General features: G+C 37.4%; 1 protein-coding gene across 1 annotated transcript; it reads left to right on the forward strand.

Moving 5' to 3' along the window:
* The first annotated feature begins 1,178 nt into the window (after positions 1-1,178).
* On the forward strand, positions 1,179-11,424 carry LOC104230393 (mediator of RNA polymerase II transcription subunit 7a-like). Its single transcript, XM_009783185.2, has 5 exons — positions 1,179-1,434; positions 2,095-2,164; positions 8,058-8,224; positions 8,326-8,399; positions 11,052-11,424. Exons 1-5 carry the CDS (start codon positions 1,300-1,302, stop codon positions 11,110-11,112), a joined length of 507 nt encoding a protein of 168 aa, XP_009781487.1. The 5' UTR covers positions 1,179-1,299; the 3' UTR covers positions 11,113-11,424.
* The last annotated feature ends 14,678 nt before the right edge of the window (positions 11,425-26,102 follow it).

The raw sequence follows: 26,102 nt of genomic DNA on the forward strand, positions 1-26,102 counted from the left end.
AGATCTTTGCTAGTTCTGCCGAATTTTGACAAGAGACGAAGCTTCTCTATCGTTTTTTATTTTATTTTTGTGTCTCTTCTTCTCACTTTTTTGTTTCATCTGAATATTGGTCGGAAAATTAAAGACTCCGACGACCCATAGTTTTGATGTCGTTTGTTTGTTTCATGGTTGCCTTACCATCGGAGCTCCGGCGATTGCCGACTTGCTTATGTTATCAACTGAGATCTTCACATAATACTTTGCTTACATCTCCAACTTGAACAAATTCATTCTTTAACAATCTGCCAATTGTTAATTTGCGGACAGATTAGTGTAATATTATATGTATTAATCATCATTAGTGTGGTATAAATAGGAGAAGGTAAGGAATATTAAGAATATTAAAAATAAACATCATCCAAATGACTCTAAAATTTTTAAAAAATAAAGAAGGCTGGATATGTGGCATTTAGATAATGGTTCAGACCCAAAAGATTTAACTCCACTTGCCTCTTTTATGTATAAACACGCGCCCGCCAACTGTTAAAAGTAATGTGTCTTAGACACACTTTTAAAAGGTTGAGTGTGTAAGATAATTTTTGTCCACAAAAAGTGTGTAACAGGGATTTGGTTCATAGTTCAGGGGGTAACTTATGTATTTTGCCTTATTCAAATGATATTCACTCTCCGATGTTCTCAATTAGTAATTATGCAGTAGTATAGCTCATTATTTTGAGTTACTCTCAATTTCCATACCTTGTAGATGAATAAAAATATTAATTATTTGTTTATTAAAGAATTTGAGTATTAACAATGCTAATTAGGAGATTTGACGCATGATTGCACTAGGAACTGTTAGACGAGTCTCGAACGGTGAGCGTTAGGTGTGTTTTGGGTGCACAGTCGGGCGTTTGAAGCGTAATCCTTACAGAATTAAGCCCCACATGCGCCTCAGAACATTTTGACAGTACTCTACTTCGGGACTAGTCTCGAAGCGATTCCCAAGAAAGCCATTTAAAATATTGATATAAAGGAGTAGTAATGCTCTATATTAAAGGATAAAGACGATTTTGAGTTTTAGTCCAAACTTAAGGGACAACTTTGAACTTTTATTTGCTACAATAGTAAAAACAATAATTTGATAAGCCAAAGGGGTCAAAGTAACAAAAAGGAAGTTTATGATACAATAATTTGTGTTCCCGTCGGCAATACACTACTGCAGAGGTCCGACATTTCTCTGTCCAAGTGTCGACTCAACGCCGAGATAAATCACCATTTTTGGTTGAAAAGAAACGTTGGTTAAGTGAAATCAGATCAGATATGTCGACAGCGACATACCCACCGCCGCCGCCGTATTACAGGCTGTATAAGGACTATCTTCAAGACCCCAACTCTACTCCTGAACCTCCCCCTCCCATTGACGGCACCTATCTCCTCTTTGGTAGCAACTACACTGTATGTAATGTCTCTCACCTGTTCTCTCACCCTCTTTGGTAGCAACTACACTGTATGTAATGTCTGTCACCTGTTCTCCTCCTCCTCCTCCCCCCCTCCAAAAAAAAAAAAGAAAAAGAAAAAAGAAAAAAGAAAAACTACCCTATGATACCCAATTGCTCACTTGTGCTTAATGTGGTATGTATTTAAATGTATAATAAGGTGTATTTGAGATTCTTGCTAGCTCTTTTCCTTGAAAGATTTTCTTTTTGTTAATTTATGTATAGATTGAATCACATTCTCAATTTGTTCACATATTGCTTTTGGGGTAAAAGTCTGGAATTAATTCAATGTGTGCAGAAAAAATTAATGCAAAAGAGTAAGGGGGAAATGTCTGATGCTAATATTAAGTTCATTGAGCTATTTGAGTAGCAAAGGTTTGGATTTTATGTATTCCGAAATATGAATGAGGCTTTCAATAAGGCTCTCGCCTTTATCTTATATTATATTGAACTGGATTGGGTAAATGACTTTTTATCAAGAATACTTTTTCTGGTTACTCTGTGCTTGTCTTTTGTGAATTTGTTTGTCAGTTGTGTTCCTGAAATTAAGTTGTGCCCGGTGGTTTTTGTTTGATGACTATGTGCAAGTGGCTCAGTATTGTTTTTGTCATTGGTGCAGACTGATGATGTACTCCCAAGTTTGGAAGATCAGGGTGTTCGTCAATTATACCCAAAAGGGCCTAATGTTGGTAAAGTTCTAGACCATCCCCTTCCCACTAGAATTGTATTAGACATGGTGTAGTTGTTTTAACAGGTTATGCTATTTGCTGGCTATTTTTGGCTAGTAACACCGCCTAGTACTTAAGTTTCTTTAATTACTAACGAGAGAAAACTTTGTGCTAGTCTTTCTTTCGTTGACATAGGACATAATTAATGCTACTAGTGTTAAATCATTGACTCTGATGATAAGTTTTCTTCATTTACCTTATTCTCCATTGCTAACTGTGGCTCTATTCCTCAGCTTTATCTGAAAGGCTGAATATTCATAAGGCGCTATGCCTTCCCCATCCCCTCTGTACTAAAAAAATTGGTATGCTGAAATAGGAGCGTGTAGTTCCTCCGTCAGATCGCTGTTGTTGCTGGACATTCTAGAATTGTCCAGTGTCTTTAAAATTTGTCTAACTAGTACCATAATAGAATTTTCCCCTCTTTATTTGTTTTAGATGATAATAGCAGTGTAGGACACACTAATGCCTCTTATGCTTATTAAGCATTTTTTTACTTTTTGGTTTTGAGCAAATATGTGAAGCAGACTATTAAGAATATTGTGTAGATATGCTCTTTATTAAATAAAAGATGTAGATATGCTGTATACTAACTAAATCAGATAGGGAGATATCATTTTCTTGTAACTATGTAACGTTGACTTCTTTCCTATAGTTCAAAATCGGTGTATGTACTATTTAATACACCCTATAGCTTGAGGAATATCAAGCAATACATTCTCCATTTTTTTCTCCTTTGTATTTCTTCATTTCTCATGTGGTATCAGTCAACGACATCAGGGAGGAAAAAAAGATTGTCTCTGCGCATTTTCTGATGGCTGTATAAGTTGTCCGTGAGGGTCAGCCTATTTTCCGCAAGATCAGTTTTCTGGATATCCTCACTTTAACTTTCGGCAATCTTCCAGCCAGCTCTCCTAAAGGTCAACTTGTCCACGGAACTCCTTTTTTTTTAATGATGCTAGTGTCACGCTAGTTTGTGCGCACCTCGACTATTTCACCGGGAAGCTGCTACAATTGACCAGCACAGTTACCGGTACCGGGTAACTCTACCCACCAAAACTTAGGCAAATGAGAAGAAATTACCTAGTGTTTTTTTTGCCTTCGCGGGGAAAGATCTCATGGTTCTCCTCCCACTTCATTGACAACTAAGCTGCACTCTTGGGTGCAAGGAACTCCTCTATCAAATTTTCTCAGAAACTCTTAAGTCACTTTTTGGCCAATAGAATATTCTAGAACTTTTTACAGCAAAAAGACGTTTTGGTAGCTTGTTTGGTTTTCTGCCAGAGTTTTCAACTTCTTCCGCTCCAATCACCATATCACCTGGATTTGGAAACATTGCTTATAAGAAAGTGATCTCATGTTGTTTGAGCAATATGATGTTCCGCTTATTTGAATAAAAAAGAGTTTCTTATAAGGAGGCACGGTTTCAAATATCTCCACAACTCTCATCTGCATTTGTTGTCCAAACAGGTAACCTAGACCCAATTGCCTATGTCTTTCAATCTTCTGTGCTTGACCCTTGGGTTCATTGATCCAGGAGCTTCTGATCACTTCTCTAGTAATAAATCTCTTTCCTCAACTATATTATATTCGGATTCCCTTCCAACAGTCACAAAGTATTAGATCCCAAACCATCTATCAAGTTTGTCCCATTATCTACATATCAGTGTATATTTTGTACACCAAAACTATGAGTGAAACAAAAAAGAACTTTTTTTGCTTCAAGCAGAAGCAACAAACACTAAATGATTTCTTCTCATATGCCTGAATCAGTGGATATGCTAGAGATTTTAGAGAACAAACTCTCAACAAACCATATTCGTGCCTTTCAACAAAGTAGATAATTTTAGCATTAAAACATAGTTGTCTTATATGGGTTCCATTTCTGTTGAACCCCATTCTTCGAAACATATAGGTCCAAAAGTTCCAATTTACATGATCATGTTCATTATCAAACCAATTTGCATAAGAAGGTCCATTGGCCTTTAAGCGAGAAGCAAGAAAGAAATGTACGATTCTCTGAAGTTAGACATGCAATTTATAGAATACAAAAATACCTAACCGGGAATGTAGTACTTTCATAGAGATTGCGATTGACATTTCAACATCCAATATAGAATGATAATATATATCCCAACTACCCAGAGTGTGCTTAGTGTGCTTGGTGGTCGATGCAGTTGGAGTTGATCATCGGAGACCACAGTTAAATTTAGGTGGTTTCTTTCATTTATCCAAGCCTTGTTGGATGGAATTACCCGGTACCCGTGAGAGATAACAAGTACACATTGATTAGTCGTATCGCGTTGATGCTCCAAAAATCCTAGGTAGAAGTTTAGGCAAAGGTTCATTAGGATGAAGGACATAATAATTTGTAGGTGTGATTTTGTATGCGTTAAGTGGGTAATGCCTAACAGTGTTAAGAGCTTGTTGGAACAATGGCATCATCAGAAAATGGCAAACATTAGACAAGCAGTATGGAGGACAATTCCTTTGTGTGTTTCATGGACAATTTGGTTGGAAAGAAATAGTGTCTGTTATGAAGGGAGAAGATAACTTGTTTCCAGAAGTACTATTGAAAAATGGAGCAGTACTTGGACTTTTTAGAAGAGATAGGAGATTTGTAGTTGCCATGTTAGTGGCAGATGTTGGACTGTTGTAACTCATACCATCTTGGTACCTTTGTAATAAAATCGTACCTTATTAAAAAAATGAAGGCATATTGTTGATTAGGTAAAATACAACTAGAACCCCATGCAGAATTGTAAAGGAACATTATAATGGAGTAATAAGGTGCGGGTGGTCCTACCTAGGTGATCGTTTTGTACACAATTGACTACCTTATTTTGTTGTGGAGCAGGAGGATCAATCGATTGATGGAATATTTTCTGAAAAGACATGAATCTTCTGAAATGACTCGTGAAATACTCTCTGGCAATTGTCACTCTGTAGGGTGCGATTATGGACTCCAACTTTGATATTAATTTTGACACAGAATTATTTAAATATAGGAAATAGCTAGGAGCGACTTTTCATTAATAATACTCAAAAGGTGCGATTATAATTATACATAAAGGTGATAAAATAATAGAAGTCGAAACTAGTATTAACCCGACTTGATTATTCTAATATATCATGTAAATAAAGGGAATGCTATTCTACTATTGGTTAGTTTTGGTAAAGAAGAATGTTTTTGATCCCTTAAATTGGCACAGCTCACATTTTATTCATGACATGGAGGAAAAATCAGGAATTACATGTTGAAGCTTTGAGAGATAGGGATGACCAAGATACTTATGGATAAGAAGAGGAGACTGACCGTTGGTACATTTCATAGAAGACGAGGCACTAAAGAGATAATAAAGGCCCCGTGACTCATGTCCTTTGCCAATCCTCCTCTATCTAAAACAGGAACCGATTGATTACTTAAACGTTATAGAATATTCAACGGACTGAGTAGGTTTCCTGATAGATGTAAGGTCTAATGGCAGTTCAGAATCATATAGGAGGTGTTAAGAGTTAAAGATAGAATAATGGGAATTTGATCTTCTCATTTGGCCATAGTTTGGATGTGTTTGGTCGGGGTAACTGTTCTTGATAGATTTGGAAAAATAGGTTAATATATATATCTGAAGCTTCTAAATTCAGAATCCAGGACACAATAGATGAAGAGTGATTGATGCATGTAACTAATGATTGGTTTATGTGAGTGAGATGGTTGACAAGAACTTAGTTGTGTTAAATTTCAAAAGCTAAATTAGAAACCAAAATTAGCTTCTCTGTTGAACGAGATTTCTGATTTTTGTTCACATTGCCATTTTTATTAGAAAAGTAGAACCTGATCAGGACGTTGAAAAACTCAAGGAATGGTTTTTTCTTTCATGATGAGTTGACGTAGTTGTGGTGTAGACTGGGCTGGATTGATGATGTGGGATTAACCAGACTATCAATGTGGCACTTGACTGCTTGCCATGCTAGTAAGTGAACTTGACGTAGAGCTGATGTGGCACACTGACAGGATCCACACGCCAAGTGGCAAATTTCTATATCCGCATTGCTCTAGTTGGTAGATTCGCTTTGATGACAGATTCACATAAGTATTGAGGTATGGAACGGTGAGTTGGTGACTGTACTATCTTCACTATAAATGTTGGCCTAACTTTTGTGGCACCTGTATCATGTGAAACCAGGGAAGAAAGGAGACGAGTCTTACGTTGAGTAAATAACAATGTACAAGAAAAACTCCCAACGCAAGAGTTTTTTGACACATAATATGATAAACAATTATTTTCTAATTCAAATATTGAGTAAATATTCTGCTTTTACATACAAAGTGTATGTAGGATATTTGTTGATAACTATAATTTATATTACAATGAATTTATCTAATATTTTAACTCCGTCCGGCGACATCGACCCCTTGTCCTGAGCTAACTATTATTTGTCAATCTCAAGGGTTCGTGGTGAGTTCAGATCCATCTCCTGTAATATCTAAACCCAGTAGCCAAACTAGCTGTCACCAACCAAAATGTTCTTGGTACTTTGCTACCTTCATCGTCCAACACATTGATACCCAGGCCAACATCATTAAAGCCACCGCTATATCACCTATTCATTGAAGGACTCCATATATGGCAAATGTATATTCCTACAATTTTCACTACCCGCATTTTCTCTCTTCTAATAATAAAGTAAAGAATGAGCACCAGTCAAGCAACCAAAAAGCCTCCCAAAATCGTCAATTACCTTCATCCAAATTATCTTTGCTTCTCCTTTTGACAAGAGTTTGAACAGAATTGGGACTTCGGCGAGGGTAGAAAAGTTGACTAGTGGCATCATTCTTCATGTCCTTGTCTCCCAATATTTCACCATTTTCAGTGGCCCAATCTTTGACTGAGAGTACTGAAGGATCAGTTCAAAAGCAGAGTCCATTTTTAGTTTTTAATGGTGAGACCAACACGATCATTTCTCTTCAAATCTTCCTTTTTGGCCCTCCATTTGGACAGCTCTGGTTGCTCGGCAGCTGTTTTATAAGAATTCACTGCCTTCTCTGTCATCTTACAGATATTTTCGGCAAGTGCTAGGTGAGTGAAAGGAGCCAATCACATTTAATATCATATTCTAGGCTTAAGCTAGTATGTGATCAAATAATCTCACCACTGATTGAATTGATTCAGGAGTCGGGACAGAATTGGACAGAGAGTTGCCTCACTATTGAAAGAGAAGAGCTTTCTCTGTGTCTCCTCAGCTAAGCGAACGATTGATATGAATGAATCTTTTATTAGACCCAGATTTCTTCATCAAAAAAAAAGATCCCATATTTTTTTTTGGATCTTTTACTATTAGGCCCATCTTTTTTGTGTCTCGTGATATATCGTCTTTAATTTTAGATACGGAGTCTGCATGGAGAATTGCACTCATATTTATTTCCTGCTTTGTACGTTCCAAGTAAATTTTTTCTATAAGGTTAAACTACATTGTTATCATTACTGTTCTCTTTGCCTGAGCTTGTGACTTGAATGAAGAATAGGGAAATCTATGAGAACTTCATATCCTCAAGAAACTGCGTCTCGATTTTGGGGCGGGGATCTAGGATGTTGCACATTGCATTAGTTACAAGGTAGGGGTCATTTAGGTCACGCAATTCTTAGACAAAAGATATTCAGCTTTCTGAGAACCTACAGATTGCAAAAGTTATGTTACAGAATCTGTTCCCTAGTTGAAACTTGAAAGGATGTACCATGATGTCCCCGATCATTGGATGATGCTACATATGGGATGTTGTCAGAGATAAAATTTAGATACTATTTGTCATTTGTCAGAAAAGTAATCTTTCTGATTTTGCTGATTCATGTTACAGATTTCAAGAAAGAACTAAGAGCACTTAACAGAGAATTGCAGCTACATATATTGGAGCTTGCTGATGTTCTTGTGGAGCGCCCTTCACAATATGCCCGGAGAGTGGAAGAGATATCTCTTATATTCAAGAATTTGCACCACCTACTCAATTCATTGCGTCCTCACCAGGTGAAACATTGGTGAATCGAAGTTTCCAAATATTCCCTGGTTTTAGCATGGATGGAAGATATATCTATAGTTATCATTTACCTTGGTTCTTTCTTTTATAGGCTCGAGCTACACTTATCCATATTCTAGAACTTCAAATACAACGACGTAAACAAGCAATAGAGGATATCAAGCGGTATGATGTGTTTTTATGCTCTTTTTATCATATATTTTAGCTTCTTTCTTCATTAGATTTTGATTAGAACTAGGGCGTTTGTTAGATGGGAAGTGTCTACCTAGTTGTGCTGCAACAAACAGGTATTGTAAGTGAAAGAAACGATTTAAGCCGGTTCAGTCACTTTCAGTTTTTTTTTTTTGGAGAATGGAACACTTCCAGTTATGATTATATATGTCATTACTTATGCAGACTGTTCAGTTCTTTTTCATTTTTGTTTTAACTTTGCTTTATCTTGTTCTTTTTCTTTTGTCCTTTTATTCAAATAATACCAAGAGAAAGATGGATTACTGGTTGTAATTAACTGCAACAAAATTCTATCAAATGATTGTTTTTAAATTTCATGAAATTTTTGGGGAATGGCGAGCGTTATATGTGGTGTGCCCCACATTTATATGTGTGGCAAGCTAGAGGGGAGTATTGGAAAGCTGTTGAAGGCAAAGAGAAATCAGGCATACAATTTCGTGGAGCTAGGTTCTAATTCTTTATTTTACTATTTAGTAGACAATACCCCTACTTGTACATATGATTGAGCGGAAGGAGTATTTTTTTTTTTTTTAAAGATGAAGTAAGGTGTTTCATTAAAAGAGGCATCAAGAAGATGCAAAGTTACAAAAAAACCAAAGCACTAGAGCACAAAAATACTATGTAGTTTGTTAGCGCTTTACATTGTGTCAGTCAAAAAATCAGGGAACTAACAAAGTTAAAACATGGTCAAAGCTAATTACAGGAGTTAGCTTTTTGTCCAACAAAAAAGGTTAAGCAAACAGCTAGTTTTAAGAGAGTGAATTGGAGTTGAGATCCCATCAAAACATCTATGGTTCCTCTCATTCCACTGGCACCAGAAAATAACTGCAGGGATCATCACCAAGATCTTCTTGATGGTCTTGTCAGCTCTCCATAGGCTCCAGCTTGTATATGCTTCACTTATATGCTGTGGCACGACCCACTAGATACAAAAGATGGAATAGAACATATTCCATAATTCCTTGGCCACTCTACAATGGAAGAATAGGTGGCTGACTGTCTCAAAACTGCTTTGAGACATATAGCATCTGTTAACCAATTGAAATCCCCTTCTGTTGTTGAGGTTGTCTTGTGTTAAATAGGCTTCCTTAAGAGCAATCCAGCTGAAGCACGTGACCTTGGTAGGTAGTTTGGTCTTCCAGATTAGAATTCCAAAGCCAGGAATCCAATTATTTGATTCTGAGAACATAGTAGCTGGTAAAAATGCTGTTGTGTCCCCAAATCATTCTGTTAGCCTTGGTTTCATCAATGGTGCACCTCACCATACTTGCTAGCAGTTCTAACACACTATCTATTTCCCAATCCTGAACATATCTTCTGAATAAAACACTCCAGCTGTTCCCAACATCTGTTTTGAGCTAGAGGAATTCTTATCTTGGGCAATCTGAAACAAATTTGGGTATTCCTCCATGAGTGGAGTATTGTATAACCATTTATCCTTCCAAAAACTAATGTTTAAACCATTCCCTGCTTTGAAAGATACCTGACCAAAGAAGCCATTTCCCAGCTTGCTGATGTGTTGCCAAGGACCAACCCCATGAGATGGAGTAGATTTTTTTGTTCTCCGGTTGTCCCTTCTACCGTGTTTAACAGAGCAATTACTTCTACCGTATTTAGCAGAACACTTACTTCCTTCCAAAGGCTCGTCTCATCTGTACCAAACCTCCATAGCCATTTCATGATCAGATTTTGTTGTGTAAGGCCAAGTCTCTAATACCCAGTCCGCGATTGCTTTTTGATTGTGTGACTTTGGACCATTCGATAAGATGGTATTTGTGAGATCTGCTGTTCCCTTCCCAAAGGAAGTTCCTCCTGATCTTGTTTAGCTGCTTAAGTACCTTGCTAGGAATGGGAACAGTGAAAGAACTCTTTCATACATAGTTTTCTGTATACCTCAGGTATACTAGGCAGTTTTTGGCAAATAAAATACTTCTACTAGTCGGTAATTAAAAGAAGTGCCGCTCACTTTATTGTATCTCTTTGGTAAGGGGCATAAAATCCCAGCCAGTAGAGAATGTTGACATTGAATTTGGATACCTCCTCAGATCGGTGGGCCCTTTGTGATATCCCTTTTTAACTGTTACACCACTTGAGTCTGTTGTTAATAGATTAAAATCTCCTATTTCTCACTTACAGTTAAAATCATCCTTGTATGGTTTTATCTTTTTTTGGGGGAGTCGACCAGCTTCAACAGCTAGTCTTGCCCTGCTAATCATCCCTGTGGGGTTTGGATGTCTAACTCAGCCTTTAGATGCTTGAAGCTCCTTTGAGTTTTTGACTTATTTACTTCTATCATCAGCACAGATGGTTTCTGCCCCTGCTAAAGTACTTCTATTGGAGACAAATATGTTGCACCTTACGCTTTTGCTCCTTTATTCTGTGAAAATCTCCTATAAGTTTTGGTGAAAAATACCAAACGTTTTTCTAGATTATTCAATTCAATTAATGCAGCAATATCATGGAATTGCGCTGCGATTATGTATCTGTTGGCTTGTATATGGGCATAAATTTTCTCTATCTTGTCTTTTTCTTCTTTGATAATATGACACTTAAGTCGTGATGTTGGTTTTCTATTTGCTTTTATAGGAGAAGGGAAGAAGCTCAGAAGCTTTTAAAAGAGGCACTTGGTACCCTCGAGGGACAGTAGCATGCTCTTCGCACACACAGCTGACACAAAAGAGTTGACAAATTTCTGGACAATTAGAGTTTCCAGGATGCTTTGAAAGCCTATGTGTTTCTTGTACATTGGCAAAAGTAGAAAATATTATATTAGGATTCAATTCTAGTGTAGCTATCTGGTCATATTCGGGTTGAGGACATGTTGATGGTGGCATAGATTGCTGACACTCCATAACATGATCAAACATTGTTGGAGACTGATTTCTCCAAGAAAAAAAGATGTTCTTGTTAGAGACGGGAGAAAGCAACAAATTGTATGTTGATATGTTCCTTCCTCCTATTCCCTGTCTGAGCAGTCAAATTTTCATATTTGAGTTTCCCAATGGGGAACACCCCCCTCCCCCCCCCCCCCACACACACAAAAAAACTCCATGCTTAACGTTTCCCAAAAATAACAAGAGTGAGGAAGAGTCTCCACTATTGCAGTATCCGATAATAGGAAAAAAAGCAATACATGTATTTGAACAAATTGCTCAAGTTGTAACCAATGTTGTAAGCTACTGAGTTTCTTTATTTTACCAATTTCGTAACCTCTTCTCCTTGCACCGCCTTCAACAACAACAAACCTAGTGTAGTTGGGAGGGTAAAGTGTATGCAAACCTATAAAATGACAACTACCTCATGCAGGGGCGGACCTAGTGCATATACTACGGGTTCCCGGGAACCCAGTAACTCTTGCGTAGACTCTATATTTATATTAAAAAATTCACTAAATATTGGTAAATATCTGACTGTGAACTCAGTTATTATTGCATATTAATCTGAAATTACGGTAGGAACCCATAAGCCTCAAATCCTAGATCCGCCTCTGACCTCATGATTATGTTATTAAGCTTAACGTTGATGGTGCTTACGATATTCATCATCATCATACTATACTAAAAAACCTACTAAGTCTAAAATTAATTTACAAAAATATCCTTCAAAAGCTATATGACCATTTTTTTTCTAGAGCAACAAAACATACTCAATGTATTCCTACAAGTGGGGTCTGAGGAGGTTAGTATGTATGCAAATTTTACCCCTACCTTGTGAAAGTATAGAAGCTGTTTTCGGAAGACCCTCGACTCAATAAAGTAAAAACACAATAGTTATGACAAAGGACTATGGAAAGCGAGATAGTAGCAACAACCACAAAAAATAAAAAGGAAGCAAAGAAATATGAGGTAATAATATCAATCTAAAAATAGGGAACACGAGGATAACACTAGTACTACTGCTATAGAAGGAAGTACAAGTTTGGAAAGGAAAGACACTCAGCTACTTACTAACCTACAATCCTAATTTCGACCTTCACACCCTCCTATTAAGGGTCATGTCCTCGGTAAACTGAAGATGTACCATGTTCTGTCTGATCACCTCTCCGCAATATTTCTTCGGCGTACCTCTACCTCTCCTTGGACTCGCCGTAGCCAACCTCTCACACCTCCTCACTGGGGCATCTGTGACTCTCCTCTTTACGTGCCTGAACCATCTCATCCTCGCTTCTCGCATCTTGTCCACCACACAAGCCACTCCTACCTTATCTCGGATATTTTCATTCTTAATCTTATCTCTTTTAGCATGGCCACACATCCATCTCAACATCGTCATTTCCGCCAACAAGAAAAAAGAACTACAAAAAAAAAAGTAGTTGCAATAAAAGAACTGCTTCTCATCTCTAAATTTTCTTAAGTATTGTTCATAAATGTTCCTTTTCAACTTCACATTGCAAGCTGCATGTAAAATTTTATTATTATATGTTACTAGATTTCCTTTTTTTTTTTTGAGTGTGTGTATGTTAATTTTATCTTATGATTTGTGATGTCTCTCTAAACTCTTCCAAGGTTCTATATCACCATTTTGAATCTCCCATGACCATAATTAGCATCTTTTTCCGACCGTAATTTCTTCATTTTCTATTTTCTTTTCTAATTTGTAGTTATCAAAATCACATGGAAGATGCCTTATTCATTAGAACCAATTTTTTTTAAGGAAAAAATGGTCATATAGCTTTTGAAGGATATTTGTAAATTAACTTTGACTGAGTTGGTTCCTACTTTTAGTATATATGATATGATTATTATCGTGTAAACAATTTTTGAGATGCAAAAAAAAAATTAACTTCTTCCGAAAAATTATTTGTTAGAAAAAGCATTTTGAGAAATACACTTAAAAATACTTTTATAAGCTTGTTCAAACACTAATTACTGCTCAAAAATACTTTTCGAATTAATTAACCAAATACAAACTATTTCTTATCTATATTTTATGTTAGAAGGAAGGCAAAAGCTGACTGATGCTTTGTTTCGGGACGGGAACCACTCTTTCTTTTCCGAGTTTGCCTAGAAACTCCTGTCTTAAAAGACAAATACGAATTAATAGGGCATGCTAATAATCAACGTACCAAAGTTGAAAGGGGAGATGTAATTTGTTTAAACTAAATTAGCATGTCCTATCCTCAATACTCCATTATTTCGATGAGTAGTCTTCTTGTCTTAATCAGATATTTTAAAATTTTAATGGAGTGTGATTTCCAACCAAAAGTGCAAATTTGGCGTTTATGCCAAAAAGGTGGAAGGAATCTTGGAATTTATTTATACGGAAATAATTAATTTCTTCGTTTGGTGATGTAACAAGAGCAGCGTGCACGATGATATTTTCAATTTTGCCAATGTCATTATCTCCTAATTAATCAATTAATAATCTAACCAAACCCACCAAAGGTAGATAAAACGGAAGAAGTAATGAAATATAAAATTTGAACTCTTTGTTATTTGGATTAACTAGAATGCCTGTATTTTGCCTCCAAGTGGCAGGATTTGGAACCCTTTGCACTTTTCTTTTCCCATATTTGAACATTTTGATCTTAGATCAAAGCATATGGACGACGTAAGAGGAAGCCAAGGACTAACCCTTTTACGGAGTCCAACCATGTAAAACCAAAGAAATTTGAGAGAATATCATTTATAGCCCGTCGGCCCAAACATATAATACCCGGTAGCCTTAAAATTGGAATATCATTTTATAGCCCAAAAGCAATTCTAGTGGCTAGCCCAAAAGTAATTACGGCTCAATCTGCTATCCCTATCCCTATCCTTGCCCCGTTCTCTTCTATCATCTCGATCGATTGCCTCTCTCTGTAATTAGTCATTGATTTCTCCATATACTGTAAGAACCCAAACAACATCCCTTTTTATCAATTTTATTAAGGGTTGTTTAGTAGATTAAATAAGAATAGCATTAGTAACAACACTTCCATTTTTTTTTTCTTTTTCTTTCTTTAATGCTTTCGCCGGAGCATTCGATGTTTGCCGGTGGAGCTGGTGAAAGAGGCGATGATGATTTTGTCATTCCCTTCTGAGCTTATTAATCAATTGGGAAATTTTGAGATAACCCCACCCGTATCTTGGCGGGGCATGCTCGCAGTGGGGTTTTGCAGCCATGGTGTCGTTGGATTTTTTTTTTGTGCATGTGGTTAAACACAAATCTGAGCCTCAATTTCTTGTTACTCTCTCTGTTTCATTTATGTACAATGAGGCTATGATAATTTTTGATTTTCTCTTCTGTGGAAGATGAATCAAACATATTTTACGTATTGAAGTATGTTTCTGAAAGTGATAATTGGAAACAAAATACATACTAAACAGACTATCACTATACAAAAAGTATAAAAAATAAACTATGATTATACAAAAATATATACTAAATAGACTGTCACTATACAAAATAGACTGTCATTATACAAAAAATATACAACATGGACTATAACTATACAATTTATATACAATAGATTGTCACTATACAAAATATATACAAAATAGACTGTCACTATACAAAATATATACAAAATAGATTGTCACTATACAAAATATATACAAAATAGACTGTCACTATATAAAATAGACTGTCACTATACAAAAATATACAAAATAGACTGTCACTATACAAAATAGATTGTTACTATACAAAATAGGCTGTCACTATACAAAAATAGACTGTTACTATACAAAAAATATACAAAATAGACGGTCACTATGCAAAACATATACAAAAATAGACTGTTATTATACAAAAAATATACAAAATAAATATTTCGTATATGACCTGCATTACATATTTCATTCAATTCTTAGCTAATACTTATCAGATCCAGAAGTACAAAATACAATTTAAAAGGGCAAAAAAGGATTGCTCTATCACACCAGGTAGGGGTCGAACCCGCGACCTTAGCTTAGGAAGCAGACGCTCTATCCACTGAGCTACAGGCACTTATGTTGTCATGTTCATTCCTTTCGGCTAGTATATGCAATATGTTTGGGTCGAAAGGCCAATTTCTATAAGTGGGACAAAACATGGGCTATTAAAATTTTGAGGGGCTATAAAGGGTAATTGTCATGCAAAATATATGGGAGAAATTCAAAAATAGCCCGATTTACAAATAGTCGTTCAAAAATAGCCACAGTTTCAAAAGTTATCGAAATTTAGCCACTTTTCATGTAAAGATAAATCTAAACGAGAACACTGTTCAAAATCCGGAAAATAATCCAGCATATTATACTGGACTTTGGAGTTCCAGTATACTTTGCTAGAACTCCAGTATATTATACTGGAGCCAGCAAAGTATACCGGTCTAGCATAATATGCTGGAAGTTCATACAGAGGTGCACCAAACTCCAGTATATTATGCTGGACCGGTCTCTGTAGCAGCAAAATAGTGGCTATTTTTTAATGACTTGGCAAATGCTGGCTATTTTTGAATTACCAGTCCGAAAACTGACTAGCTCGTGCTATTTTAACAAAATATCTTCGTATCTTTTTCTTCACCTTAGGTTTACACATCCTTATCGATATAATTCGATCGTCGCGTCTATTGTATAGAAAGAATGACATACTTTCTTATTTAAAAATAAGTTAGCTTTAAATTTTTTATTTTATTTATGACGAGATGATTTATAGTCACAATATCTATAACTTATTCGAGAATGCAAGTTTCAATTTTTTTGTTTTTGTTTTTGTTTTTTTAAACTTCATATCCAATCAAATATTACCATATAAATTGAAACGAAGGGAGTAATTATGTCATGACGGTTACCTGCTAGAATTCCAGTGTGCCACCTAATTAACATATTTTACTGGATTAATCCTTTTTGGACTATGTTAAATGAGAATTCAGACCCTAATCTTCTCCATTATCCTCTTTTTCTCATCTTCTTCTACCACTTCTTTCCCCTATCTTCCTCCTCCTCCTTCTTCTCTATCTATATGCTGGAACTACATGAGCAGTCAAATTCTCATATTGAGTTTTCCAATGTAGAAAGAAAAAGAACTTGTCCTTGAATCCTAATCTCCTCATGCCAAGCCTACTGTAATTTGCACTTGGACAAAATTGAAAGTGGATTTAATCTTCTGTTTATCACTCTGGCAACTTCATTAAGCTTGAGGTTAATAACTCATTTTTAGAGTTAAAAAAATAAAAAATCAAACACTATACGATGTCACGTATATATTAAATTAGTACTATATTACACAAGGGAGCTAGACCCAAAAATAGCTTAAGTAATACTTCTTCCGTCTCATATTAACAGTCGTGGTTACTAAAAATAGTTGTTCTCAATTATTTGTCATTTTAGAAGTTCAAGACAAAATTGGTATTTTTTTCCTTTTTACCCTTAGTAATAATTGTTTTTGAAGATGGAGATAACAAATAAATAGAATAAATATTCAATGAAAAAAGATTATATCTTAAGACATAAATAAGAGTAGAATAATTCAATCCCTTTCCTAATTAATATTTCTTAAGAAATAACGTGTAAAAGAGAAACACGACACATAATATGAGACATAAGGAGTACTTAGTACCTAATCTTGGTCCTCTTTGCTCCTAAAACCCAACTAACACAGAATCAAAGGAAGTAAAAGACTAACAAAAATGGGAAAGATCAATTTCCTCTAAAAGTTAAGGTCATTCAAGATATGTTCGTGGACGTCCACTTGCATCATTAAACTAACAAGAAATATGTGATAAGCAAAACATCTGAGGTCAACTTCAAGAAAACAACCAAAAGTGGTGCTTAATTAAGGAGGTTATATCAAACGGGGATGTGTTGATAACATTTGAAATAGACATTTAATCTTCTATAATTAACTCCTAGAGCTAACTAGCAAGACTTGTGAATAATCAAATGAGAATATTCCACTTCCCTTGTTAAATTCCTTCTAAAGGGGGCCCCTCAGTCGTCTCTCTCCCTTCTCGGTCTTGTACCTGTTGAAGTTTGGCAAAATGCCAAAGTCCCACATTGGTTGGGAGTTAAGTTTGGGGGGATTTTTCCCCTATAAAAGAAGGCCTAATGTTTAGGATTGAAACACACCTCTCATTTGCCTTCTCATCTGTTTAAGGCATTTGTATCTTCTCTCTTTAGTATTATTTCACTTGTATTTTTGGAGTGGAATAAAATATTTGGTTGTGTCCGAGGAGTAGGCAAAATTAGCCGAACCTCGTAAATTCTGGTGTTCCCTTTATTATTGCTTTATTGTCTTATTTATTATTTGGTGGTTGTCATAATTTTTGGTATAGTAGTTGTGACTTATTCACACTATATACATTTGGCTTCCGCAACAATTGGTATCAGAGCCAAGGTACTGTCTAAGTATGCTCTGTGGTTGCAGCATAGTCTGATCTTCCACATCAGAAAAGATTTATCTTGGTAACTGAGTCAAGGTTCTGTCTGAGTATGCTCTGTGGTTGCAGCTTAGTCTGATCTTCCACACCAGAAAGGAAATAATCTTGATTTGTGTCGTCAGCTATTAAATAATATTTGTGTCAAAGATGGGAGACAATAAACAAGAAGAATCTACATCAAGTGTCAACAATACGTCATCATTGGCATCTTCGCTTATGACAAGAATTGTGTCAAATGCGAAATTTGCGGTCGAAATATTTGACGGGTCCGGACATTTTGGGATGTGGCAAGGCGAGGTTCTAGATGTCCTTTTTCAACAAGGGCTAGATCTGGCCATTGAAGAAAAGAAACCAGATGTTATTGGAGAAGAAGATTGGAGAATTATCAACCGTGTTGCTTGCGGTACCATTCGATCCTACCTTGCTAGAGAGCAGAAATATCCATACACAAAGGAAACTTCTGCAAGTAAATTATGGAAAGCACTGGAGGATAAATTTTTGAAGAAAAACAGTCAAAATAAATTGTACATGAAGAAGAGACTGTTTCACTTCACCTATGTTCCTGGTACCACGATGAATGAACATATCACCAGTTTCAATAAGTTGGTTACAGATTTGCAAAATATGGATACAACTTATGATGATGGTGACTTGGCCTTGATGTTGTTGGCGTCACTTCCTGATGAGTACGAGCACCTTGAAACTACTCTACTCCATGGAAATGACGAAGTTTCTCTCAGAGAAGTTTGTTCGGCTTTGTACAGCTATGAACAAAGAAAGCGAGAAAAACAGAAGGGCGGAGAAGGAGAAGCACTATTTGTGAGGGGTCGTCCTCAAAATCAAACGAGGACAAAGAAGGGAAGATCCAAGTCAAGATCCAGACCCAGCAAAGATGAATGTGCCTTTTGTCGAGAAAAAGGGCACTGGAAGAAAGACTGTCCGAAGTTGAAGAATAAGGCCAAACATAACAATGGAAAGGCCATTATGGATTCAAATGTAGCTGATTGTGATGATTCAGACTTCTCATTAGTTACAACAGAGTCATCAACATCATCAGACATATGGTTGATGGACTCGGCTTGTAGCTATCATATGTGTCCCAACAGGGACTGGTTCATGGAATTTCAAGAAGGAGAATATGGAGTCATCCACACAGCGGATAACAGCCCTCTTACCTCATATGGCATTGGTTCAATACGATTAAGGAACCATGATGGAATGATCAGAACATTGATAGATGTTCGATATGTACCGGATTTGAAGAAGAATCTCATCTCTGTGGGAGCCCTAGAATCAAAAGGGTTCAAAATCATTGCAGAAAATGGAGTGATGAGAGTATGCTCCGGTGCACTAGTGGTAATGAAGGCTAATCGGAAGAATAATAATATGTATCGCTATCGTGGCAGTACAGTTATTGGGACAACGACAGTGACATCCAGTGACGACAAAGAGGCAGAAGCAACCAAGCTATGGCACATGCGCTTGGGACATGCTGGAGGAAAATCCTTGAAAACTCTATCAGATCAAGGATTGTTAAAAGGAGTAAAGGCTTGCAACTTGGAGTTTTGTGAGCATTGTGTCAAAGGGAAACAGACAAGGGTTAAATTTGGTACAGCGATCCATAATACTAAAGGCATTTTGGATTATGTACACTCTGATGTTTGGGGTCCTTCCAAAACACCTTCATTGGGTGGGAAGCACTATTTTGTAACCTTTGTTGATGATTTTTCTCGAAGAGTGTGGGTGTATACAATGAAAAACAAAGATGAAGTGCTGGGAATTTTTCTCAAATGGAAGACGATGGTGGAGAATCAAACAGGCAGGAGGATCAAGTGTATTCGCACAGACAATGGAGGTGAATACAAAAATGATCATTTCAATAAGGTCTGTGAAAATGATGGCATCGTCCGACACTTCACTGTTAGACATACACCACAACAGAATGGAGTGGCAGAACGTATGAACCGGACCTTGCTGGAGAAGGTACGGTGTATGTTGTCCAATGCTGGCTTGGGCAAAGAATTTTGGGCTGAGGCAATTACATATGCATGTCACCTCATTAATCGTCTACCATCTGCTGCTATTGATGGCAAAACACCATTTGAAAAATGGTACGGAAAACCTGCTGTAGATTATAACTCTTTGCACGTGTTTGGCTCAACTGCATATTATCATGTGACGGAGTCAAAATTGGATCCAAGGGCAAAGAAGGCTATTTTTATGGGAATTACTTCTGGAGTCAAAGGATATCGCTTATGGTGCCCTATGACAAAGAAAGTAATATTCAGCAGAGATGTTACCTTTGATGAATTTGCTATGGTAAATAAGGTAACAGAAGATACCAAACAAAATGAAGGTGCTTCTAAGCAGGTGGAGTTTGAGGGAAAATTTATTTTTCCTACACAAGAAGCAGAGGAGGAAACAAATGAAGATTACCCTCTGGAAGGAGAGCCAGTAGAGGAGATTCCAACTCAGGAATCTCAACAACAACTTGAATCAATAGCAACCAGCAGGCCAAAAAGAACAATAACGAAACCTGTTCGTCTCATAGAGACGGTTGCTTGTGCAACCTCAATTGTAGCTGATGATGTTCCTACTACTTATAAAGACGCTGTCCAAAGTTCAGAAGAAGATAAGTGGAGGATTGCCATGAATGATGAAATACAGTCCCTTCATCAGAATCATACATGGAGATTGGCCAATCTCCCGAAGGGAAAGAAAGCAATTGGGTGCAAATGGGTATTTGCAAAGAAGGAAGGATTTCCTAACCAAGTAGATGTTCGCTACAAAGCAAGATTGGTGGCCAAAGGATATGCTCAAAAGGAGGGAATTGATTACAATGAAGTGTTTTCTCCAGTTGTAAAACATTCCTCCATTAGAATTATGTTGGCTTTGGTAGCACAATTGGATTTGGAACTAGTTCAGATGGATGTAAAAACTGCGTTTTTACATGGAAACTTGGAGGAGGAAATCTACATGACTCAGCCAGAAGGATTCAAAGTTGCTGGAAAAGAAAATATGGTGTGCAAACTTGAAAAATCGTTGTACGGATTGAAACAATCTTCTAGACAATGGTACAAGCGATTTGACGAGTTTATGTTGCGGCAAGGGTACAAGAGAAGCAAATACGATCATTGTGTGTATTTGCACAAGCTTAAAGATGGTTCCTTTGTATATCTTCTCCTATATGTTGATGATATGTTGATAGCTTCCAAGAATTCGGAAGAAATTGATAAGTTGAAGATTCAACTGAAGAAGGAGTTCGAGATGAAGGATTTGGGTGAGGCAAAGAAAATTCTTGGCATGGAGATAATTAGAGATAGACGTTCAAAGAAACTCTGTTTATCTCAAAAGGAATATTTGAAGAGAGTACTTCAACGTTTTGGCATAGATGACAAGACTAAGCCAGTTAGTACTCCACTTGCTTCCCATTTTAAGCTAAGTACTACTATGTCGCCAATGGATGAAGCTGAACGAGAGTATATGTCAAAGGTACCATACGCAAATGCTGTTGGTAGCTTGATGTATGCAATGGTTTGCACAAGGCCTGACATTTCACAAGCTGTTGGAGTTATTAGCAGATATATGCACAATCCAGGGAAGGAGCATTGGCAAGCTGTGAAGTGGATTCTACGGTATATTCATAATACTGTAGATGTCGGGTTAGTTTTTGAGCAGGAAGACAATCAGTTTGTAGTTGGATATTGTGACTCAGATTTTGCGGGTGATATGGACAAACGAAGATCAACTACTGGTTATGTGTTTACTTTTGCAAAGGCACCAGTTAGTTGGAAGTCTACTTTGCAGTCAACAGTTGCTTTGTCTACAACAGAGGCAGAGTACATGGCTATTACAGATGCTGTGAAAGAGGCAATTTGGCTTCAAGGATTGCTAAAGGAGCTTGGTGTTGAACAAAAAGGTATCACAATTTTTTGTGATAGTCAAAGTGCTATTCAATTAGCGAAGAACCAAGTTTATCATGCAAGGACGAAGCACATTGATGTTCGGTATCATTTCGTACGAGAAATCATAGAAGAAGGTGGAGTCACGGTGAAGAAAATTCATACTACAGAGAATCCTGCTGATATGCTGACAAAGGTGGTGACTGCGGTCAAGTTTCAACATTGTTTGGATTTGATCAACATTGTTGAACACTGAAGATTGAAGATGAAGACACAACCAAAATTTGTTATTGAGAGAGAATTGAAAATGTGGAATTTTGCCAAGGTGGAGATTTGTTGAAGTTTGGCAAAATGCCAAAGTCCCACATTGGTTGGGAGTTAAGTTTGGGGGGATTTTTCCCCTATAAAAGAAGGCCTAATGTTTAGGATTGAAACACACCTCTCATTTGCCTTCTCATCTGTTTAAGGCATTTGTATCTTCTCTCTTTAGTATTATTTCACTTGTATTTTTGGAGTGGAATAAAATATTTGGTTGTGTCCGAGGAGTAGGCAAAATTAGCCGAACCTCGTAAATTCTGGTGTTCCCTTTATTATTGCTTTATTGTCTTATTTATTATTTGGTGGTTGTCATAATTTTTGGTATAGTAGTTGTGACTTATTCACACTCTATACATTTGGCTTCCGCAACAATTGGTATCAGAGCCAAGGTACTGTCTAAGTATGCTCTGTGGTTGCAGCATAGTCTGATCTTCCACATCAGAAAAGATTTATCTTGGTAACTGAGTCAAGGTTCTGTCTGAGTATGCTCTGTAGTTGCAGCTTAGTCTGATCTTCTACATCAGAAAGGAAATAATCTTGATTTGTGTCGTCAGCTATTAAATAATATTTGTGTCAAATATGGGAGACAATAAACAAGAAGAATCTACATCAAGTGTCAACAATACGTCATCATTGGCATCTTCGCTTATGACAAGAATTGTGTCAAATGCGAAATTTGCGGTAGAAATTTTTGACGGGTCCGGACATTTTGGGATGTGGCAAGGCGAGGTTCTAGATGTCCTTTTTCAACAAGGGCTAGATCTGGCCATTGAAGAAAAGAAACCAGATGGACCCACATTTTTAAATTTTAATAATTATATTGTTAATTAAAATATTTTATAAAATTTATAGTTCAAGTTACCGATCAAAGTCGGGCGGTTATTATAGGACAAAATTTTATCGACCAACTTTGGTCAATAAGTGTAATTTCTGGAAACCAACCGACCAATTTCCGTCGGTTCATAGGTCAAACATGATCAAACTTTTAAATCACATTAAAATTTACTATATAAATATTACAAATATAATTCATTAACACTTTATTTTGCAACACAACTAATGAATGCACTAATATATACTATAATTGTGACGACCCAAAGGGTCATCACCGTAATTCTTCCTTGTTCGGTGCTTCCGAGGACTTGAAAACCTCGCTTTTAGTTGCCTCGATATTGCGTGCGCAGTCCGGGAGCGAAGCCGGAAAGCTTTTATGTTGAAATATGCGAATTTTGTGAGAAATTTGATGAGTTTTGATATTTAATACGCATAATATTGACTTCGGTCAACATTTTGAGTAAACGGACCCGGACCTATGATTTGACGGTCCCGGAGGGTCCGTAGAAAAATATGGGACTTGGGCGTGTGCCCGGAATTAAATTCCGAGGTCCCAAGCCCGAGAAATGAATTTTTGTGTGAAATTGTTTTCTGAAATTAATTAAGGAAAATGAAGAAGAAAATTGATCAGAAAACTGTGGTATCAGGCTCGTATTTTGGTTCCGACGCCCGGTACGAGTCTTAAATATGTGTTAAGCACTATCTGTAAAGTTTGGCTAAAAACGGACGTCATATGACGTGTTTTGGACTAAAAATGGAGAATTTGAGTTATGAAAGTTGAAGAAAGAAAATCATGTGTTTGAGGCTTGATCCTATGTATATGATGTTATTTTGGCGATTTGATCGCACGAGTAAGTCTGTAAGATGTTTTTAAGGTTGTGTGCATATTTGGTTTGGATCCCCGAGGGCTCGGGTGAGTTTTGAATGGGGCCCGGGAGGTCTTGGACTTAAGAAAATGCAGGTTCAGGTGTTGTAGACACCAGCGCGGCCGCAGTCATTTCCGCGCGGCCGCGATGCCTTTCTGTGCGGTCCGCGTGGCTGAGTCTGAGGGCTAGGGTTTTAGGTTAACCAGCGCGGCCGCGCACCAAAACAGTGCGGTCCGCGCTGGAAGGGTTCAGAGAAGCCCCAATTTTTCTCCCACTCGGCGCGGCCACAACACATTTTTGTGCGGTCCGCGCCAGGTCCTCAGAAAGGTATACAAGTTCGGAAAATCTCAGTCATTTTTCACTTTTCAAAAACCCAAAACCTAAGAGGCGATTTTTCAAACAACTTTTCTTCTCCAAAACGATTGGTAAGTGATTTCTAACTTAATTTCTTTATTCCTTAACATCTTTTAACATAATTTCAACTTCGAAACAAAGATTTTCATGGGGGAAATTGGGTGTTTGGGTAGAACCTAGGTTTTCTACAAATTGAGGAGTTGGACCTCAATTTGGGGTCCGATTTAAAAACAAATCATATATTTGGATTCATGGGGGAATGGGTAATCGGGTTTTGGTTCGAACCTCGAGTTTCGACCACGTGGGTCCGGGGGTATTTTGACCTTTTTGGGAAAAACCTTGAAAAAATTTATTTTCATGCATGGGGAGTGATTCATTTAGTAATTATTAATGTGATTAAGTAACTTATGACTAGATTCGAGCCGATTGGTGGTGGAATCAAGAGGTAAATCTATACTATAAGCGTGAGTTGAGTTTGGAGCATTCGAGGTAAGTGTTTGTTCTAACTTTGGCTTGAGGGATTAGGATTTGGATGTTATTTGCTACGTGTTAACTGTGGAGTACGGTGCATAGGCATGGTGACGGTTATCTATGCACCGGAGTCTAGCATGACCGTGAGTCGTAGTTGCTTTTAAATTCGAAAGATGTGAAACAGTTGAGCTAATTACTTGCTAATATAATTATGAAGTGATAGTTGAGAAGCAGATGAGTTAAAGAAGGAAGTGTGGTATTTTTCCCTTGCCGGGACCTATTGTTGATTTGTTCTCCCTTGCCGGGATGTTTAATCTTGTTGTATATTCCCTTTCCCCGATTGGTTGTGACTGATGATTGGGTGAGGAAGAGCGATTATGCACGAAGGGTCTTTCCGTGCCATGTTTTGATAATTATGCACGAAGGGTCTTTCCGTGCCATGTCTCTAATTATTTGAGCACGAAGGGTCATTCCGTGCCTTGATGTGAGAGTTATGTGAGGAAAAGCACGAAGGGTGATGCCGTGCACTATATTTGACAGTTTTGGTGAGAATTGAGAGTAAAAGCACGAAGGTTGGTGCCGTGCAGTTGTTGATTCACTTGCTCTCTTTCATAGATGTTAATTATTCAGTTTCCATCTCTCTGTTCGTTGGTCTTATATCTAAATTGTTACACCCCACAGCATGTCCCCTCCCTATTATCTGTTTAAATTCTGTATATCTTTCCGTTGTTGCACATATATCTGTACAGGTTAATTGTGGTAGGTCCGGTCTAGCCTCGTCACTACCTCGCCGGGGTTAGGCCAGGCACTTACCAGCACATGGGGTCGGTTGTGCTGATGCTACACTTCTGTGCCCTTTTTGTGCACAGATTCGGGAGTAGCTTACGGACCGCAATAATAGTAGATTGGGAGCGTGCCTTCAGTCCAGAGACTCCTAGGTAGTTCGCTGGCATGCGTGGGCCCTGAGTCTCATCTATTTCATTTCTGTTTGTTTTCATTGTATCGAAGCAGACTCCTTATGTATTTTCTTTCAAACTCTTATTTGTAGTATCTTATAGTAGTCCGTGAGTATTGTGACACTAAATCTTGGGTAGAGGATGATGTTAATTTTTCCGCATTTTCGTTCATTTAATATTAAATTAAGACTTCCGCTTGAATTTATTGTTTTTATTATTATCTTGTTGAAAATTAGTTGAAAAGGTATGTTAAGGTTGGCTTGCCTAGCTCCGACAGTAGGCGCCATCACGACTCCCGATGGTGGGGAATTTGGGTCGTGAAAAATTGGTATCAGAGCCCTAGGTTACTTAGGTCTCACAACTCACGGACAAGATCAGTAGAGTCTGAGGGATCGGTACGAAGACGTCTGTATTTATCCCCCAGAGGCTACAGAGTTAGGAAACAAAAATTCACTTTGTTCATTCTTGTCGTGCGATTCTGTTTCTCAAATATTGATTGTCGTTCTACTCTGTTCTTTCCTAGATGGCGAGAACACGTGCGTCTTCTTCTACCGCGCAGCAGCCCGAGCTCCCAGCAGCAGCTCCCACGAGAGGCA

The sequence above is a fragment of the Nicotiana sylvestris genome, chromosome 12 (assembly GCF_000393655.2).
Source record: "Nicotiana sylvestris chromosome 12, ASM39365v2, whole genome shotgun sequence".
Taxonomy (NCBI): domain Eukaryota; kingdom Viridiplantae; phylum Streptophyta; class Magnoliopsida; order Solanales; family Solanaceae; genus Nicotiana; species Nicotiana sylvestris.

Excerpts from the sequence above, each read along its gene's own strand:
- LOC104230393 (XM_009783185.2), top strand. The coding sequence starts at position 1,300 with ATGTCGACAGCGACATACCCACCGCCGCCGCCGTATTACAGGCTGTAT. Across the intron at positions 1,435-2,094 it reads TCTTTGGTAGCAACTACACT|ACTGATGATGTACTCCCAAG; the intron begins GTATGTAATGTC and ends TCATTGGTGCAG. Across the intron at positions 8,225-8,325 it reads ATTCATTGCGTCCTCACCAG|GCTCGAGCTACACTTATCCA; the intron begins GTGAAACATTGG and ends TTTCTTTTATAG.